At 38.8% G+C, this 21,800-nt stretch overlaps 1 protein-coding gene across 1 annotated transcript in view; it reads right to left on the bottom strand.

The window, feature by feature from the left end:
• pth2ra (parathyroid hormone 2 receptor a) overlaps nucleotides 1–10,433 on the bottom strand; it is a 47,857-nt gene extending 37,424 nt beyond the window's left edge. Inside the window, 1 exon segment of the mRNA XM_037790971.1 lies at nucleotides 10,009–10,433. Coding sequence (XP_037646899.1) covers nucleotides 10,009–10,170 — 162 coding nt within the window. The 5' untranslated portion in view covers nucleotides 10,171–10,433.
• Nucleotides 10,434–21,800: the final 11,367 nt, after the last annotated feature.

The following is a 21,800-nucleotide window of genomic DNA, read 5'->3' on the forward strand; positions in this document are numbered from 1 at the left end:
CACCATGGAGTCAGTTAGATTCGCATGATTTAAAGTGTGAAGAAGAGGAAGGACATCTGTGTCCATGACAACTCCATCTGACAAACCAACTGAGTTTTACCTTCTTTCAAATTAAACTGAGAGGGAACACAGTGCTGTCTGTATGGCTGTATGTGAAACACGTGATTCTATAGAAGCATTAAAAACCCATTAAAACACTGCAACTTCAAACTTTAGGAACATTATTTGGTAAATTATAATATTTGATTTTTAACCATTGCTGTCATCCCTCCTTGTTTACCTTTGTGTACCTAGAACTATCTCACTGAAGCCATAGGGCTGACCCGAATGCTTCAAAGCTTCGACTGTTTGCATGGTAATCAACCTTCAAATCATTATTTGAATGCTTCTTTTTTGGGTTTTTTAGTAGTACATAGTAGTATGTAATAATACAAAATAGCCCATGAAATAAGGAATAATCCCACATCATTATTCATCTTCAACATAAATTATTATTAGTAATTTTCAGACGGATATCGCTGTTTTTTGTGTGTAGAGGTGCGTGTGTGTACAGTAGTGCAGCAGCGGCACTGTCTAAGGCATTGAAACCATCTGAGTACCCTCCACTCACTCCTCCCTTTCCAAGACTGTGGTAACATGAGCCATCGAGTGCAAAACCGTGGTAACGCCGTTCACCTCACTCAGAGGCCATCCTTACCATAAAAACACAATTCAGGAGCAACGGAAGTCAGACGGAGGCTGGCGGTACCACGGTTTTGCACTCACGTTACTGCAGCTTCACCAACGTATTGGAGCACTACGGTGGCCTTCAGGTAACGTCAAAACATGAAAGGTTCTCTCTAGAGCCAGTGTTTGGTTTATCCGCCCTGGGCTACTGTAGAAACATGGCGGAGCAACATGGCGGACTCCGTGAAGAGGACCCGCTCCCTATGTAGATATGAAGGGCTCATTCTAAGCTAACGAAAACTCAACGATTCTTAGTTTCCAGTGTTTTACACAATGAAAACATAGTTATGAATATTATATTCCATATATGCTACCAGATCCCCCGCAATGTTACACACTGTTCCTACTGGGCGACAATTCAGTAAGAGTAAATTACATGTTCACTTTGACATTTCAAAAAAGAAATAGGAATTTGCATTGTTGTTCAAAAGGAAAGGTCAATTTGTAGTAATAGACATCCATCACATTTTCAGTGTAACAGTCAGGAAAGAAAGTGCCTATATTTTTTCTGAAGGAAATTGTCAGAGCCAGTATAGGTAGCTCTGATTAGAGGCCACAGCTTCCTGAGATTTCCATGTGCATTACTTCTATCTATCTTTCAACGTGAGGAAATAAGAACCAATCTGCAACCCAATTGGGAAGATGACGTCAGTTACTTCTGCTCCTCACCACATTCCACATGGACGTACTGAGGAGAGATGCTGGACAGTGCTGGCGAGCTAGCCAGATGTATGGTGGACTGAGACAGCTGGAAGCTCCGCTTGAAAGCCCGTCTGAGGACGACCCAATGACATCAATTCCGATAGTTGTACTATCACTCTTTCCATCCACCGCTATTGGTTTTGTGTTATCAGTCCTACTTGTATTAGCCATTATAGCTGCTATGCTATTATTGTGGCTGCTTCTCTCTCTCTCTCTCTCTCTCTCTCTCTCTCTCTCTCTCTCTCTATCTATCTATCCCCCCAGCCGGTCTCGGCAGATGGCCGCCCGCCCTGCGCCCGGTTCTGCTCCAGGTTTCTTCCCAGTAATCAGGGAGTTTTTCCTGGCCACAGCGCGCTTGGTGGATCATGTTGGGTCTCTAAACTATGGTGTCGGTCTAAGACCTGCTCTATATATAAAGCGTCTTGAGATAACTTCTGTTGTGATTTGACGCTATACAAAAATAAATTGAATTGAATTTTATTGAATTCTGACCCAGCTGTACTGTTCCTGTGTCTCACAAAGGTGTCATGTTCTGGCTGTGCCAGTCTCTTGTTATTATTTACTTTTGTGATTTTGGATTTGGTGTCTTTTATATTATTCCGGTGTTTCCTGTTTTATTTTTGTAATTCACTCCTCTTGTGTCTTGTCTGGTTTTACTTCCCTCCTTTGTTTGTTTTCCCGCCTTTTGTTGATTGTCTGCCCCACCCTGATTTGTTTCACCTGTGTGTAATCATGTCTTGTATTTAAGCCTGTGTGTTCCCCTCTGTCCTTGTCGGTTCGTTTGTCTCTCCAGCCCCGTCTACCTTGTTCTCCATGTTTCCTGTTACCTCCTGCTCTGATCCTCGTGTTTCCCTGGTTAGTGATTTTTGGTTTTGGTCCTCTGTTTGGTTTTTGTTGTTTGTTTCTATTTGTTCTTTTGTACTTTGTTCCCCTCCCTGCATTTTGGTTGTTGTTTGAATATTCAGCTTAGTTTAATTAAAGCTCACTTTTATTTCAAATACTTTCCTGCCTGTTACTCTGCGTTTGGGTTCCATGTTAAATTCACCCCACATCACGACAAAAGGAGACAATCGAGATAACAAACTGTAATCTAACTTCAGACATTTTTCCCCAAACCTATTACTTTTTATACTACCCTACTATTACTAAAGGCACTATTTGAAATTTTCAGAAAAAACGACGGGAAGGTCTCAGTTTTTAAGTTACGTTACAATCCGTTGTTACTTAGCAATATGAAGCCATTAAGACATGTAAATTGTTATATACCTTTGAATTATAGGTAGGAATTCTGCGGAAGACTTTTGACTCATACTTAAACAAGACTAAGAGTCTAGCCTACAGCACAATGGTGATTGGAGCTAAATGCTAACAACAAAACAATGCTGAATATGCTGATGTTTAACAGGTATAATGTTTACGATGTTTACCATCTTAATTTAGCATGTAATCAAGCTAAAATGTATTAATTATCACTAGCATATAAGTGCAGCTAAGGCGGGTGGATGTCATTAGTTTTGCAGGTATTTGGTCATATACCAAAGTGTTACACAAACTCAAATTTTGACCCGATGGTGGCGCTAAAGGAAAAGTCAGCGAACACCAAACTCATTAGGATTCATTATCTGAGGACATGTTGCAACATTAGAGCACATTGTCCAACTGCGCTGCACTACATTGATTTTAAAGTCCTTTGCCTTATGTAAATTATAAATAAACTCCTTATATCAATGATTGTTTTTCATTTAAAGTAAGATCCTCATCTGCCTTTCTTTCCTTTCATTCACATTTTCTTCACACAGGCTACTTGTTGGAAGCCGATATTGAGCCCTTCAACTTGCCCCGAGACTGGATTGTTAGAATAGAAAGTTTGCTTATTATCTAAAGAGGCTATTACACCCTAACGACTTTGATTTGGAATAATAGTACTGTGCCTTATGTCCATGGATTTCATGTTTTAACCTCTGGTTTTCTAATCAAACCCATTCTGAAGTGGGAGTTACTTAACTACTGAAATCCAGGACATTGTTGAAGTCAGTGCAAGCTCTAATACTCATGAGTCTCCCTTGTGTGGCCATAAATGAGTTCAGTGAATTAGCCACACTGTAATGTCAGATCAATTAACAGATGTAGAAGAGTTAACGAATGATATATTTTTGTATTGCGCACCACATTCAGACATTGAATTAGTCTTGAGGGCACTGCCTCAAAGTTTTTACAACATATCTACTTCTCTGTAGAGATAGCAAAAATTTTAATTCCACACATGCACTGAAAATTTGAATAAAGACATCATTGTGAATTCATGCTGTCTCATAACCTGTCAACATGTCGAGGAGAATAACATTTTATTTATTTAAATCAAGCTTACTGAACCGTGTAAAATAAGATTTCTGACAGACCATTAAACAGACCGATCAGGCATACTGAATGTCCTTTACATCACCAATGTTAAGATGTGCATGCATAAAAGTGGGGGTCCATTAGACACAATGGAAGAGGATGGAAGTGTCTGTCATTAACTCGGACTGTTCATTATAATATACGATGACAATAATGTCTCCCAGTTTCATGAAAACAGAAACTGTTGTGGCAGGAAAGCTTAATCTGACCCGCCAGAAGGCCAGGCACTTTCAAAAAACACTTGGCATGTGATGAATGAACCATCTGTCAATGAAGCTCTTGCCGAAGCCGGTCGAGAGAAGAGAGAAAACCTGTTTTCCATCGAGAAAAGCCTTCAGTGCCATGGCTCTTCTTTCAGTGGAGAAATATTCTCCACTTCTGATAGATAGATAGATAGATAGATAGATAGATAGATAGATACTTTATTGTCATTGTCATTGAAAACAACAAAAAACAGTTTAGCAGCTCTTTGCAGTGAAAAACAAACATTAAAACATTCAGTCACAAGTAGAACAATAAATAAGTGGATAATCATAAAGTGCAAATTATGGTTCAGCAGCTAGTGTCCTCAGCCTTTGGGGGGGGGGGTTCTACACACTTGACAGCCTGTGGGTAAAAGCTGTTTCGTAGTCTGTTGGTGTGTGTTTTAATTGTCCTGTATCTCCTTCCGGAGGGAAGGGGAGCAAACAGTACATGTCCAGGGTGGGTGGGGTCTTTGGAGATACAGCTGGCTTTCTTACAGAGCCGACCAGTGTATAGGTCACTGAGGGGGGGTAATGTGGTCCCAATCACTTTTTCCGCCATCCTCACCACCCGCTGCAGGTCCCTCCTGTTCTCCACTGTGCAGCTAGCAAACCACACAGTGCAGCAGTAGGTCAGGAGGCTCTCAATGGTTGCCCTATAGAAGTTGATCAGCAGGTGTTGAGGAAGGTGAGCCTGTTTCAGCTTCCGGAGGAAGTAGAGTCTCTGCTGGGCCTTCCCCACCTGATGAGAGATGTTTTTGGACCAGGTGAGGTCTGACGAAATGTGGACTCCGAGGTACGTGAAGCAGTCCACCCTCTCCACCTCCTCTCCATGTACGCAGAGGGCAGAGTGCTCCACCCGTCTTGCTCTCCTGAAGTCTATTATCATTTCTTTTGTTTTTGTTGTGTTTAAATCCAGGTTGTTATGGGAACACCATTGTGTCAGATGTTGGATCTCCTCCCTGTAGGCTGTCTCGTTGTTGTTGGTTATCAGTCCTACTACAGCAGTGTCGTCTGCAAATTTGACCATGGTGTTGGTGGGGTGAATAGTTGAGCAGTCATATGTGAAGAGGGAGTAGAGAAAAGGACTGAGGACGCACCCCCGTGGTGTTCCAGTGCTCAGGTTCAGAGTGGCCGAGGTGTGGTCCCCCATCCTGACACACTGGGGTCTGTTCCTGAGGAAGTCCAGCACCCATGTGCTCAGTGAACTGCCTAAGCCCAAGTTGCTCAATTTTTGAACCAGTTTGTGTGGAATTATTGTGTTGAAAGCAGAACTGAAATCAACAAACAGCATCCTTACATATGTGTTGTTGTGATCCAGGTGTGTAAGGGCTGCGTGAAGAGCTGTTGTGATTGCATCATCCGTCGATCTGTTTGTCCGATAAGCGAACTGGTGTTGGTCAAGATCGGCAGGGATGACAGTTTTAATGTGGGACAGAACTAGTCTCTCGAAACATTTTGTGATAATGGGGGTTAGAGCAACTGGCCGGTAGTCATTCAGGCAGTTCACTTTGGTTTTCTTGGGTACAGGGACGATGGTGGTTTCCTTAAGGCATGTGGGAACAACAGACTGTTCAAGTGAGAGGTTGAAGATGGTTGTAAATACCCCTGTTAGCTGGTCTGCACAGGCCTTAATGATTCGTCCGGAGACCCCATCCGGTCCTGACACTTTCCTGATGTTGACTCGGCGCAGGACGGATTTGACCTGGTGGTGTTGGAGCTTTATCGGTTGGTCCTTCTCAGTTAGTGCAGGTCTGATATAACTCAGACTATTGCAGCACCTACTCTAACCTCTTTAGGAGCCGCCCTTGTTATTTAGAACCAGTCGTCTCTGTTTGGTCCTTGCTCTGAAAGCTCGGACTAACACTAGATTTATGGCTGAAAATGTTGAAGAAGGCCACTGATCCTTAAATGGCCACTCTTTGTTAAATCTCAAGTGCTATTAATATGCTTAATAGCATATAGCACTCTGGGTACATTTGCATTATTGTACATGTTTACTTGGTATGAATTTCCATTTCCCTGCTGTAGCTGTTGATGTGTCATCGCTGTTGTCTTTTTGTGTTCTGGTTTCATGTGAACCCTTGCTGCAAAACCAATTTCACCTAGAAGGACAATAAAGACAACCTTGAACGAGACAGGATGTGTTTCCAGATGGTTTCTTGAATAAAAGTTGTGTGCTTTGTACGTCCAATATCCAACACAACCACCTCGTGTCTCTTGTGCAGCAGAACGCAACACTTAATCCACTCGAAAAAAAAAAGAAAAAGTTGCCGGTGAACATAAACCAAGGAGCAACTACATTTCCTCCATGACATATAAGCATAGATTTTAGGAGATAGGGCTGAGAGGCACGGAGAGAGGAGGACGGGAGGAGAAAAGTGTCAGGAGTAAAGTTTTATTACAGAGATTAGGCGCAAGCTATTGTTTCCTTACAGTAATCTCTGGTTTGCAGTCACAGACAACAAGAGTGCATACTTTTTTTTTAGCAGCAATTCACTAGTTTTGTCTTCCCAGCATGACCATATATTTGTTGATCAGGTTGTCTAAATTACCCTACAAGTCAATATTGACAAGTTGTCTCAGTTTATCGAAAATGATGGTGGGGCCACTTCTGACTTTTAACTTATTCACATAATAATACTATATATATATAAAGAGGTGGTGCGCAATAAGTATGTGTGTATTGACTAAATTCACAACTCCAACTTTCAGTAAGAATATTCTGGAAATATGTAAAGCCAGGGTCAAGCATAGACTGTGCATAAGAAGTGGACGTAGTCACTGTGACGTCACCCATTGGTTTGTGGACTACCGCTTTGAAGCCTCGAGTTCGCCATTTTGTCCGTCATATTTTTTTTGGGCAACCAGTAGTGACAGAGAGGGTGGAGCTAAGTACAACTGAACTCTGTTTAAGACATATTTAGCCGACCAAAAATGTTACAGTTAACTTTCATGAACTGAAAACACACTGTGAAAGGGTTAAAGCTCTAAGACGAAAACACAGACAACTCTCAGACCGGACAACGCCGTGGTAGCGACCTGTCAATAACAAGGTAGCCACGCCCTAAAGCATCCCCTGCTTTATGGACTATTTGACTCTAAATGGGACCATAATTTACTAAATGAACATCATGTTGTATTGATGAAGACTTGAAACTAGCGATTGAGACCATAAACTCATGTTTACAATGTTTACTGAGGTAATAAATCAAGTGAGAAGTAGGGTCATTTTCTCATAGACCTCTATACAATCAGACTTCTGTTTGCGACCAGAGGAGTCGCCCCCTGCTGGCTATTAGAAAGAACGCAAGTTTAAGGCACTTCAGCATTGGCTTCACTTCTCAGACCCCTTCCAGAGTTGCCCACTCGGGCCAAGTATTATTTATGGACAGTAAGTTAAGGGTCAAACTGTAATTGTTTACTCCACACATATTGGCCTCAATCATTATTAAAGACACCCTCCAGGCACATTGAAAAACATTTCCAAATACTCTGCATTAAAATGGATGTTTTCTCTCCACAAAAAATGTTACCGGAAAGAACTCAAAAGCATGTTTCTTCTCCCTCACTGAGTTCTAGGATCTATATTCATATGCAAATATTAAGATGTCTGCAGGCAAAGTCACCAGTATCATTTCACAGAAGTACTCAAGGTGTGTGTGTTTCATGTCTGCACTCTCAGATATAAGCCGTCTTGTTTTAAAAGTATACTCTTTTTCATCAGAAAAACTAAATGAGTGATGTCTGCACGATCAGGAAGGAACCTGTTATCAGCAACACATTGAAACGGATTAACATTAGAAAATCCAAGTTAGAAAAATGATTCCCTTCTAAATCAGATGAGGCAAACATATAGATCACATGTATTTCAAAAAGCTTTGTAAACACAAACACTGTCCCATTTCACTAGCGAGCTAACAGAAAGCAGCTGCAGTTAATAATGACTGTCAATGGTAGTAACTATAAAGCCACTTAAGAAATTAGTTGCATGAAAACAGACTTGCATACAGCAGCTGTTACTGTTGTGGTCCAAAAATGAACAGCTGTCACAGTTCAGAAGCTTCAGAATCCAAAGCCTGTAAAACTTTGACATTTCTGTCTTCCTTAGTAGATAAAAATGTGTAACAATTTCAAGTCAATCTATCGTGACTAGGAAAAACAACAAAAAGCTTTTGCCAACATCCCTTTTCATTCAGGGTGTTTAGTGGCTCTTTGTGCTGAAGGTGCTGTCCATGGTGCTGATAATGCAGGAATACTCTCCTGCCTTCAATTCTAAATATAACACAACAACCAATTTACACTCTGTTCTGAACAACTCACAGGATCATTCACAGGTCAGTGACTAAAAACCCTGCAAATCTGGTGATTCACTGGCCAGAATTTTACTCAGCCAAGACTCACAATACACTCATTTTGCATGCAATATGAGCAGAGTGTGAAATAAATTGACAGATGCTGGTTAATGATGCAACTCCTCAAATTGGGAACTCATGAGATGTCAAGCTCATTAGAAACCCAAGTAGACTTTCTGCAATGCCATTGATTTTGTGACAATCTATAAAAAGATCAAGCGATGAAAGAAAGAGACGAATGTTGGCCAGATATCAACAGGTCAGACTGCTACAGAGCTGAAAACAAACTAAAGGCAGCCAGAATATACTAAAGCACAACATTTATGACTCATGGGTGATGACCACTTTTCTGTACCTTTTATATGAAGATGAAGAAGTGCATGCTATAACTCCATACAGAAATAGCAGTGTTCTTTATTATAGCTTGATGGTTGTCTGTATACTCAGAGGTAAAGTGAGCCATGTTACATACATACATAAACATAATATCAGGCTATTATGTTTATATTAAGCTTTTTTTAAAGGCTGAAGAGGGGATTGTTATAAGGCAAAAATAATATGACTTCAGTAATATAGTGTCTAAGTGTTTTGCATTATGCATGATGAGCTAGTCAAGATGAGGAGCACCTTCAGCCACAGACTCATCCCCCTCAGCACAACACAAAGCGCCTGGGTCAGTCCTTCATGCTGGTAGCCATAAGGCTCCACAACCAAGGCTGACCCCCTTATGAGAACTATGAGGACTTTGTGAACTTTAAACATGCACTATCTGCCTTTAAACATGCACTATCTACCTTTAAACATGCACTATATGCCTTTAAACATGCACTATCTGCCTTTAAACATGCACTATATGCCTTTAAACATGCATTATCTACCTTTAAACATGTGCTATCTACCTTTTAACATGCACTATCTGCCTTTAAACATGCACTATCTGCCTTTAAACATGCACTATATGCCTTTAAACATGCATTATCTACCTTTAAACATGTGCTATCTACCTTTTAACATGCACTATCTGCCTTTAAATATGTACTATCTACCTTTAAACATACACTATCTGCCTTTAAACATGCACCTTCTGCCTTCAAACATGCACTATCTGCCTTTTAACATGCACTATCTACCTTTTAACATGCACTATCTACCTTTAAACATGCACTATATGCCTTTAAACATGCACTATCTGCCTTTAAACATGCACTATCTACCTTTAAACATGCACTATCTACCTTTAAACATGCACTATCTGCAACCATCTTGAACTCTAACCACTGGCGCACTTTACACTTACTTTACACTATACATCCTATATACCACTTTATAGACTGCACATATGTACATATTAGATTTATTTATTGCACATGCTACATTTATTTATTGACGGACTGCACACACTGTGTTCACCCATTCACTCTGTATCTTTTATATCTCTATTATTGTTTTTATAATTTTTGTATACCTTTACCTCTCCTGTGTTTCACTCTGTTTGCTGATGTTGCTGCTTTGACACCTGGATTAATAAAGGTTAATCTTATCTTATCTTATTAAAAGCAAGTGAATAAATAATGAGCCTTTACCTGTGCGTCAACAGAAGTCCAGCACAAGAAAAAGTTTAAGACAAATATCCACACGAACAAGTTCATAGTTCATCGGTCTGCCTTCATCTCCAGCAGTGTAAAAAACACATGAACTGCACGTTCATTTGAATTAAAGCAACCTGATATGCTCCAGATAAACATCCCCTCTTCTGCAGCAGTCGCATCATTGAAATAAAAGCTTCTTCACATTATAGTAGAAAGTTCCATCGCAAGTTGTGGTCCAAACAGAAGATGCCCAGCACAGTGAGGAGGAGGATGCTGCAGAGGACTTTCATCAGATCACAGGTTTTTATCCACTCAGGCTCTCCTCTTGTACTCACAAAGCTTCTCAGAAATGAGCACCGTGACATTTCTGCCTGCTGGCACTGGAGGTTTCCACTGGAGACTTCCACTGTGGATGTGGAGGATGACACCGTTTATCTGTCTCTATCTGTCACATGTCTCCTCAGCACTGCGCGCACTGCCCAGATACCACACAGCTGGACGGTGCGTAAACGCTGCCTCCAGAGTCTCCACCATGTGATTGTGAATAAGACATTCTCTCGCTATTCTTCTTCATGGACTGAGCTGTTAGTAAAAGGGGACGAGGCACCCATTAGTGCGTCACTTTTGGCAGAAGTGGCTTTTGACAGTCACACCTGTGTTAAAGCTGCAGTGGGTACACTGGAAAAAGAAAAAATTGTTTTACATTTTTTTTTCAAGAAATTTTTACATTTTGTCTGTATTTCAAAATGACAGAAAAAAATGTAAAAATTACATGTTTCATTTGTGATTTATATGTAAATATAAATCTAATGGTCTTAGATTTACAGTATTCTTTGTAATCACAATCGTAATTATCTGTATTTAAGCTTTTCTTGATCATTTTTAAATATAATTATTCTGTTTTTTAGAGGTTTATGACTCTATTTTAACAATTAATTTATGTTAGAAGAAAAGGATTTCATGGAATTCAAAAAAATATTTCTTGTAAAAATACAGATTTTTTTTGCAAAACTTCTGAGTTAATGTAAATTTGGGCTTTTGCAACATAAAATTACATGTTTCATTTGTGATTTATATGTAAATGGTCTTAGATTTACGGTGTATTACTCTATTCTAACAATAAATATAGGTTAAAAGTAAAATATTTCTTGTAAAATTACAGTAATAAAGGCTAATTATATAAAGATAATTACTGTTTGTTTTTTTACAGTTTATTTATGTTAATTAACGGACAGAATTAGAGCAAATAGGATTAAAAAAAGTTATTTTTTATAAAACGATCACTATATCCTGACAGTAGTGCATGAGACAGGTAATCTGAAAAAAAAAAAAACATGTGCCTCTGTGTCCTCCGGTGCACATCTGCAAGATTTCACAGACCGGAGGAAAACAACCAATCAGAGCCGAGCTGGAGCCTTGCCATCTCTGAGCAGCTGTCAATCACTCAGCTGTAAAAAGAGAAAAAGTTTGTGAACCGGCAGCCATGTTGAGATCAGTTGAGGAAATACCAAGCAACGCCACAAGCCGGAGCAAACTTTCTCATTTTACAGCTAAACAGTACACTACAAGATGTTTCTGAAAACATTTGAGGAGAGAAATAGGCATTACAGTAACAGAATATTGATTCACATTTGATCAGCGCTGCCTAGTTTGACCGTTTGTTCGGAGTTCGCTAGTGCTTGATTGACAGCTGCCTCCGTTGAATGTTTAACACACTTCAACTGAGTGGATTTTTTGTGCTCCTATATGTTTCATTTGAAACTTTTCTGAAGAAGAAAGTTTTTCAGTAAAGGTTGAAAGACGAACAAGAACTAGAGAGCTTTCTTGAAGGATATGTCAGCTATTATTTGAAGTTTAAGTGGGCATTTCCAAGAAATAGATGGACAGTTTTATTAATGTTGGACAACGCCATGACCCAAATATTCATAAATCTCCATTGACCTTCCCCATTCATGTTAAGTTGAGTCACTGCAAACGTTTTACAGTCAATTCAATATTTCTATAGCTGTATAGCTTCTATAGCTTTCTATAACCTTCAGCTCTTATAGTGATGAAAGAGCTGTCCAAGGTGCTGACGAGGCAGATTAAGGCAGCAGCACACAAGCCTGCCAGCTTTCTGTCACATTATCACATTTGTTCTTTGACCAGGTTGTGATTTAAGAAGGCATGAGAGCGGATGGCACCTCACTTAGCAAAATTATTGTCAAGTTTTGCCAACAGTAACTCTGTTTGTTAGTTCACCTCCTCTCTCAAAGGTCTGTAACAGTTTATAAAGCACATTGAGCATGAATCTCTAATTATGTTGCCTAGGCTGTAGCACACAAGGGCAGAGCCTGTCTAATGGCTGAGTAATGGACTGATGAATTCAGCGGCATACAACACGTACTCCCACTGTTCAAACTGCTGATGGCATGCAGCTGTCAAATTGTCATTGGTTGGCCACCATTTATCCGACATGTAATGGGTGTAAATTAAACCACTTTACATCCTCGTATTAGCGGTGCAACAATAGAGAGGAGAGACAGAAAGAGACGGAGAACAAGAGAGAAAATCATTACATTTATTGTCAAAAACCTTCTGAATGCATTTTTGCAGAACTATAAAGAGATCCTAGGTGCATGCACCCGCTCTCATGAAATACAGTTTGAATAGGCTGTGATTATTGTATGATTTCACGCCAAAGCACTTATTTTTCCTCTGCTCAATTAGTGTAAAAAAGGTCATCCACTTATACTTTCTTGAGTTCTCTTCAGTATCTCACAAAGGACTTACACATTACACAATTACACATTTTTCTGGAAACGCTTGCTCGGTGTTAAAAGGGCTCTTTGGAAATCAGAAGCAATTCAATTTTATTTATATATATAGCGTATACTCATAACAATCATTGCACATTTCCCCACTGTGGGACTGATAAAGGAATATCTTAACAGAAGTTTTCTCAGGGCACTTTTCATACCGAGCAGGTCTACCGTACTCTGACATATTATTTACAGAGACCCAACGATTCCCACCATGAGCGACAGCGGCAAGGAAAAACTCCTTTTAACCCTCTGAGACCCTCAATAGACCCGTTTTTGTCTTTTTTAGGGGGATACAGGGGGTCTTTAGGGGGAGATAGCAGGTCAACAGTAGATGTCACATAGAAATGGTGAACATCATCTGAAAACTGGGAACCTGGAGATTAATTTGAGATGTGTGTCAACTTGTTCTAGTCATAAATCAGAAATAAACATGAATTAATTAATTAATTATCTAAAATAAATCGTAAAAGTGTATAAGAGCTAAGAACACTGTGATTGAAATATATGATGGACATGCTCTATTATGTCTCATAAGTTGTTGCAGCAATTTTTGGGTTGATACCATATGTTGCACAGATTTGGTGCTAAATTTAACCATTTACTTTTACCACTCGAGAATTGATGAAAATGATCAATAATCCCTCCAAAATACCACATTAAGACACCAAGATATTGAGGAACACCATAGAAAAAGCCATGCTGTAATTTGGTATCAAAAACATTTGACATTTGGAGATTTCTGCAAGAATTGCATTTTTTGGCGATTGGATGGCGAGCACTTCTGTTCTGGAAACTGCTCATAAACCCCCTTATTGTCAATCTAGCTAGGAAAGCCATCCATCCTCTGACTGCTCTAGGTCTCTAGTTTGTGGTTGTAAAGTTTCATGAGGCTGTGATTATTCTAGAGGTCAACACACGTCATTTTATACAGCGAGGTTAAATTAGTGGCGTTAACTTTGACAGCCCTAATTTTTAACTTAAACGTTAACTACTATTATTTATATATTTCATCACAATGTTGCAATGTTGCACAGCTCTGTATACACATTCCTTTAGTAGATCTTTACTTATCATATGTAGATATTTGCTTTTATTTCACACTTGCTTTGGCAATGTAAATGTATGTTTTCCCATTCCAATAAAGCCCTTTTGAATTGAATTGAATTGAATTGAAAATGTAATAAAATAAGGAACATTTACTTTAACAAGTTACATTTTGTAATTTCCGATTTCAAAGAGCTTAATGACCTCTGCAAATTAAAAAATACTCTTAGGAGAAGGAGACGAGGCATATGCAGCTGCCCAATATGTACCCTCATGCCACAGCCTGAGGGACAGTGAATGACAAATTGCATATTGATGCTTTGGCAACATTGTTCTTGAAACTTTCATGCCAATAAAGCCACTTTGAATTGAATTGAATTAAATTATTAATTTGTAAATTGTGTTAAGTGGTTGTGGGCAGTAGATGGCTCGCAATCATAGATCCGGACTCTACAGCTCCAGAAGCAGAGCTACCTGGAGAGAAGAGAGAAAGTGCAAAACTACGGCAGAGAAAAGATGTCAAGCAATTTCATTGTTTTGACATTTGAACATGATTGGCAGGGCCGAGAAAAGAATGTTCACATTTTACTTTTATTCATATGAATACTAGTCGATGTCTTTCCCTCGCTGGCTGTCATTCTCAATCGTTCATCAGCAGTTGAATCCAGCTGCTAACAAAAGAAAGACTTTTTATTTCAAAGGCTTTCCAATTCCCTGTGTGCTGATGAGAGCATGTCTTGAATATGAATCTGTGACCTCCTGTACATACTATACTATACATGCACTCACTGGTTCACCTCCCTCCGCGGATTCAATCAAATGCATTTTCATCATGTTTCATCTCTAAAGCCTTTCCGTCTCAGAGGACGCCGCTTGGACCTTGCTTTCATATTGGAGATATATGTGTAACACAATACTGATCTTGCTACTCAAAATTTTAAAAAAATTATGGACATGACTCAGTATGTGAGTTGGTTATAAACGGGGAAACAGGTAATGTGATTTTAAAAGCTGATAATTTCATGTCAAGCACACATGGTTATGCAGATTAATGGTTTCACAGAGCTGCTGTGCTGTTTGGTTCTACAAAGGTCGCTGTGAGCTCTTGGATTTTCAGTTTGCTCAGTGGACCAGAACAGAAAAGATGAATAGCAGGCACCGTAGAATTTACTGGCATATTTGATTGCAAAAAAAAAGCCCATCAATCCATAGCATTTATATATTTTAACCTTTAGATAAAAGATACAACTAGTATTGATGTTCTTCTTAAATTAGTCACCAAAATTGTGTTCATTCATATTAAGGGACCACTGTGTAGTATTCGGAGAACTACGGTGGCCTTCAAGTCATGTAAAAATGTGAACGTCTCTCTCTAGAGCCAGAGTTTAGTTTGTTTCTACTGTAGAAACATGGCGGAGCAACACGACGGACTCTGTGAAGAGGACCCGCTCCCCTTGTAGATATAAACGGCTCATTCTAAGCTAACAAAATCAACATCCTGTGGTTACATTTCTGATGAGTGGGCTCCCCATTTAGATCATATATTGTGTATTTAAAGGTGCCAAATTTGAAATACAGAGCATATCTACGATGAGGGATTGCCTATTACTATTATTTTACTATTATTATTACAAATATAAGAAGCGTTTTCAGTCCGAAATGGCGGCAGCGGCTGTTGTAAAAAAAACACAGGAGTTTTGTCTCTTTGCCTCTATACTCTTTGTTAAAAGCGCAAAAGAATTAGACGTCATAGCTGTGGTATCTTACGGCTATGAACCAATCAGATTGTTTGATTTGAGCTACTTGTTTTATAAACAGAAATATACTGTTACTGTGCATGCCTTGCTTGGAGACTTCAATAAAAAGAGTCTTATTTCACCAATGTAATGTAGATGAAAATCAAAAGAGTGCATGAAGACTTGTTTTTACTGTATAAATGGTATAAACTGGCAGAAGGAAGTAGCTATCATAGAAAAGCTCTTCAGCAAACAGGTGCCTCTGATAAATTGATACTCAAACATGACAGACACCCAGAGAGTGAAGCTGCTCTGCTGCTTCACGACTGAGTGCCTGAGATGAGAGGGAGCTGATTGAGGCGGAGCGCAGTAAGCCCTCCAAGCGAGGAGTTTGTGTTGTAAGGATGTTGGTGAACACTCAAAATGTTCATTCTCATAGTTGTTTGAATCATCCAATGTGTAAAAAAAAGAAGTTTCTATTCTAACACTTGCTATGTTTTCAATTTTACCATTGTTATCCAAAACTCTGTCACCCAGCATGCTGTAACAAGTTGGTTGGAGGAAAGATTGGAGGAAAAGAACTATTAACATGCCATGTGTAACACTGGTTGGCACAGAGCAAACAGAAACCCACAAGCATGAATCAAGAGCAAATTCCAGTACCTTAAAACAGAAAGAGGTCAAAACCAAACAAAGAAGGTAAAGGTAAAGGTAAATACACACATTTAAAAATAAATATAAAATAAATGTAAAAAAAATAATAAATTAAAAAAAAAAAAAAAATTTTTAAAAATACATAAATAAATAAAGGGGAAAATTAAACAGAGAAATGGAATTAATACAAAGATAAATGAATAAATTAAAACAGAAATCAATTTAAATCACCTTTTATCAATTAATTAATTAATTAATGGCTACATTTACTTTTAATATTATTTTTATTACATTTATTTATTTATTTATTTATTTATTTATTTATTTATTTATTTATTCATTTAGTCATCTATTTATCTATACATTTATTTTTTTTTATTTTGGCAGGTTCTGTCCTCAATAGAATGACTGAATTAATGGATCGATTGGTGTAGATTTGTGACACCATGACCTGCTCATCTAATACCTTTAGAGTGATGAAATAATCTTTGTTGATCAAACATACATAATTGAACATTTTTTACAACAGATGTACTCAAATACATGATTCAGATTGTGGCAATTACATGATTCAGATTCCTTTGTTGATTTCCTTTTATCACTATAGGAACTGTGTCGCATTGAAAAGGTGTTGCAACACTTACTGACACATCTTTACAAAACAAGGTTCTCGCTCTCAAAATAGTTCATATAGCCGTCATAGCTGTTTCGTCTTGCAAGATGTACAAATGATTGCACAGCACAATCTATGGAATCTTACCAGAGCACATTGTTTGCACAAATATAGTATACGTAAAGTGTGTAAACCCATTATTTTTTTATTTTGTATAAAACCATCTTTTTATAGTGCTACGTCAGAAACAACAATAATATCAAATTTATCAAAGACATTTATGAAGGTATGCAAGAGCCAGTCTGTTCAAGGACATAAAAACAGGCAGCTGAATCATGAAGTTCAATCTGGAAGGGACCTTGAGGGAAGAAGATGAGGTTTACTGAACAAGAGAAAAGAGAGGTTACAAGAGTTATCCTCGACTTCACAAAGAAACAACAACTGTGTGGTTGTAGTACTGTCAGGGTTTCTGCGGCTGGACCCAAATGCAGATACAGGACAACAGGTAGGTGTAAAGGTATTTTATTAAAGGAATTTTTGATATTTTAGGCTGGTGTTGGCGGTGGTGAAGGGAAAGGGGGTTTCCGGGGATGTGAGCTGGCGGGTAGGAAGAGAGCTGACTGGCGGGCTGGATAAGCTGAAGCAGCAGGAAGGTTTTTTGGAGGGTGGAGAGCAGCAGTTAGTTGAGGCAAGCAGGCAGGCAGATAGATAAACAGGAAACAAACTGGCAAAATCACTAGCAGGAGCTGGCAGCATGGCACATTGACGAATGCCAACAATCTGGCGGAGACTGGCCGTTGGAGCAGAGTTTATGAAGTGAAGAGGAGCTTGCTTAATTGGTTGGCAGGTTTGCTGATTGCAGATTAAGTCCAGGTGAGTCGGGAGAAAGAGAGAGAGGACAAGAGGGGAGAGGTGAACAAGCAAACAGACAGAGCCAAAACCAAAACACTACAAGCACACATCACTCATATAAAACGATGGCCGCTCCTCATTTGCATAAAGTTGAGGTCTAGGCGCGACTCGCCGCCTCTCGAAACTCCCTAGAAACTTTTAAACAAACCGTTGTCGATCCAAGATGAAGACAGATTTAGCAACTGCATGGCTTATTTCTCTCATAAAATGTTTTCAGAAACACATTCCGGTGAATTATTTTCGTGATATAAGAGAAAAACTTTTCCGAGGCGGCATTTTGGTTCCGGTTTGAAACCTTGGAGCAGCCGCCCACGAGGGAAAGCATTTGTCCAATCAGGTGCCTGGTGGCAGCCCATCAAGCGTCCAATGCTGAGAAGCGAGGCGATCTATTTGACTCTAAATGAGACCATAATTTACTAAATGAACATCATGCTGTATTGAAGAAGACTTGAAACTATCAATTGAGACCATAAACTCATGTTTACAATGTTTACTGAGGTAATAAATCAAGAGAGTAGTTGGCTCATTTTCTCATAGACTTCTATACAATCAGACTTATTTTTTGCAACCAGAGGAGTCGCCCCCTGCTGGCTGTTAGAAAGAATGCAAGTTTAAGACACTTCAGCATTGGCTTCACTTCTGAGACCCTGCAGGTTGCCCACTGTGTAAACCAAACAGTTTTATTTGCCTAAAATATGAAAGTTGAAATTGTCCAATATTTTTGTAGATTGCTGGGTAGGGGTTTTGTGCTAAACAGGCAGAACCAGAGAGAATCAAATTAGATTTGACACTGAACCCTGCTGGATACTGGAAGAGCTCTTATAAAATGTCATCTCCTGTGTTTAGTTTAATTAAAATATGAATAAATACCCACAGCTTTCCTCGTTGACTTTAACTTGCATGACTCCAAAATGTTCCTTGTGAGTGCAGAAGTGAAACCATAGTGGGTAAACCTATTAAAGCCGGAGTAATGACCGAAGCCGGAGTAAAATTGTGCCATAACTGCCGATGAGATTATGAGGATGCTTTATGGAATTATTTTCTGATGCTGTCTCCTTTTTTTCAAGAAATAGCATATCATCTTATTAGTTTTCAATTTGAGAACCCAAACTAGCGTAACCAAAGTAACTCAAGTCTCACTCTGGATTTTGTGAAAATACATTTTTCGTTATGTTTTTGTTTTTTTTTATGAGAATATGAAAAACAATATTTTACCTGCAATCACCCCCATTATAGTTCAATCAATCATGTTGCGACGGCGTGAAGGGAGATAAATGAGGGTTGTCTGTATGCATGAGAGAGGAACGCCATAAACATTTTCATGCATTGTGTTCTGAATGTAAAGGCCTCATGCACTTGAATGTAATTTACAAGCTTTGTTGGAGGCTATATGCTTTTAGACAGAGCGATTATGGTCTTTTGTAGAATAATAGAACACAAATTGCGTAGAAATAGCCTTTTTATTTTTCTGTATAACATCTCGTCTGTCATTCTTACAACTGTTAAAGACATTTTATTCTAATCCATCGTACCTTCTCGTACAGAAGACTGAGGGGTACTTTAATATTTTATTTTACTTAATACTCATAATTCACTATATTTCAGAGGAAATTATGGTACTTTTTTAACACCATTTATTCAACAAAAATAGTTGTCAAATAAGTAGTAATAATAGGAATAATTTGACAGTAATTCCAAAGAAATTCCAAATAAGTTACTTACTAATTATCACCTAATTACCATGAAATTTGCAGACCTGTAAAATGAAGTGTTACCGCTGAATGGAGTCATTTTACAACAAGTCATGCTCACTGAATATTTAACTAAAAATACAATGATGCTGTTAAAATTATTGAAATGATGCAGGCCAGTGCCCCTCACTGTTTCCATGACTGCAAAAAGCGTCCGGTCTGACATGTCCTGGACGCTGTCATGTTGTTGTGTTAGACAGTTCCAGTGTTTACTTCCCAACACTCAACATCAATACGATCAGCAGCTAACTGTCACTTTCAATGAACATGCCGAGTGCTGGACTACACCTGAACCTCTTACTATAGTAACGATGAACACTGTGACACTCACTCACCAGAAGAGCTAGTTTAAGTTTTGAGTTGTACAGTACATGCACTACACTGGGAATACTTTATTCCGTAAGAAATCAATATTTAATTGGCACAGTACAAAGGCAAACTGAGCACTATGACACCTCTTCCTATGGAGGTGAAGGAGAGAAGAGTTCAGCTCTTAATGGGATATCGCTGCATGGCCTGTATGCCTCTTCTCTTATACGATTTTGCTTGCGTTGCTTCTTTGTGTGTGTCCTAATATGTGGAATTGTTTTTATGTGGAAGAGATCTTGTATCTCAATGGGACCTTCCTGGTTATAAAGAATAAATAAATAAAAGTAAAATTAAATTAAAATTGTATACTGGACACGCTCAAAGGCAGAAGAGAGATTTTGTATCTCAACGGGACCTTCGTGGCCAAATAAAGGATGAATAAATACAATTTAAATAAATTAAAAATATTATAATGGAAATGCTCACGGGCAGAAGAGATTTTGAAAGCAGGCATAAATGTTTAACGCTGAGGGTAGCTGTGACCCAACTGCATAAGAGCTCTAACTATGTTTACGATTTGTCTACAATAGGGGGGGGGAAGTAAGTATGCTTAAAAGTGCTGTTGTGGATGAACATTGTTGTCCCAAAATAACTGAACAAAAAGTTTCAAAATAGCAGATAGTGGTGAGACAGACGTAGTGGCTGCTCAGAAAACAAAAAAAGATTAAGTTGCCATTAGCAACACAGCTCTGAGGTCACAGGTCAGCTCACACCACACATCTAATACCCTGTAACTGTCAGCAAAAGATGCTATAAATAGTTTTTCTAAATACTGCAAAAACAATGCAGTATATGTTGTGTGTTTCATCAAATTACCACAAACTAACTGGTTGGTAAAACATAATTCAGCTGCCTGGCCTTCCGCAGCTGTCTGCTGCGTGTACACTGTATCTGATGGGTTCATGGAGGCGACAGGATGCTCACACAAAGCCGAGCAGCGGCGGGTCAACGAGGGGCCAACTGTTCATTTTCTCTTGGAAAGTGGTTCTGCTATCAACTGCCTGCGTGCTTTCAGACATAAATAACACCTTAACTAAAGAAAATATATGTGCTTTTCATTCATATTATTATTATTATTATTTTATCATACTGTCACTTTCAATTTATTTACTACATAGCTGGATAACAGTAATTATAGATTTCAGAGTTTACACATCCACAGATAACAAACATCTTATCTTGTCAATGTGTTCCTGCACCAGAATATCTTCTGATAAACAAACTGGTGGAGAATAACTCAAAATGTACTCTTTCATACCCGCACACACATCTGTAAAAACCTCACTGACACTGACAAGTAAAGTTATCGTGGAGCGAGTTTCTCCTGTGTGCTACATGTGACAGCTGTTTCAGTATAAAGAGTGGAAGTTGCATCAGTATATTATAGTATAAGAAAATTGATAAATCTGTATGAGTTTCAATGTAGTTTTCACCAAAAGTGTTTTTGTTTTTTTTGCAAGACCAATACCCTGAAGAAGACTGTCAAGCTGAAACTTGGTAAATTATGACATCATTTTTTTGCATCATGGCTGTGCGACTATCTTCCTTCACACCTGTCAACACATTCCCAACTCATCACATACTGCATCAGAGACTGACGCACGGGGCACACCGCCTACGTTACTTTTGGACAGATCAGGAACGGCGTGTCAACACACCCTTGTTACATGCGTAGTTTCCTGTCAGCACCTCTCCACACCGGTGTGCGCTCCTCCTCTCTCTCATCGTGGGTTTTTTGCAAGTCTCATTAGCTTTTGAACCCACAACTCAAATATTCAAGACCAGAACTGAAACTTAATATTTAACTCCTGCATGTGTGATAAAATAATATTACAGACTGCATTTACTCTGCTACTACTGTAAGATAGCTGCAGAAACACCTGAGACAGATATGCTATAAATA

Source organism: Sebastes umbrosus, chromosome 13 (genome assembly GCF_015220745.1).
Source record: "Sebastes umbrosus isolate fSebUmb1 chromosome 13, fSebUmb1.pri, whole genome shotgun sequence".
Classification (NCBI taxonomy): domain Eukaryota; kingdom Metazoa; phylum Chordata; class Actinopteri; order Perciformes; family Sebastidae; genus Sebastes; species Sebastes umbrosus.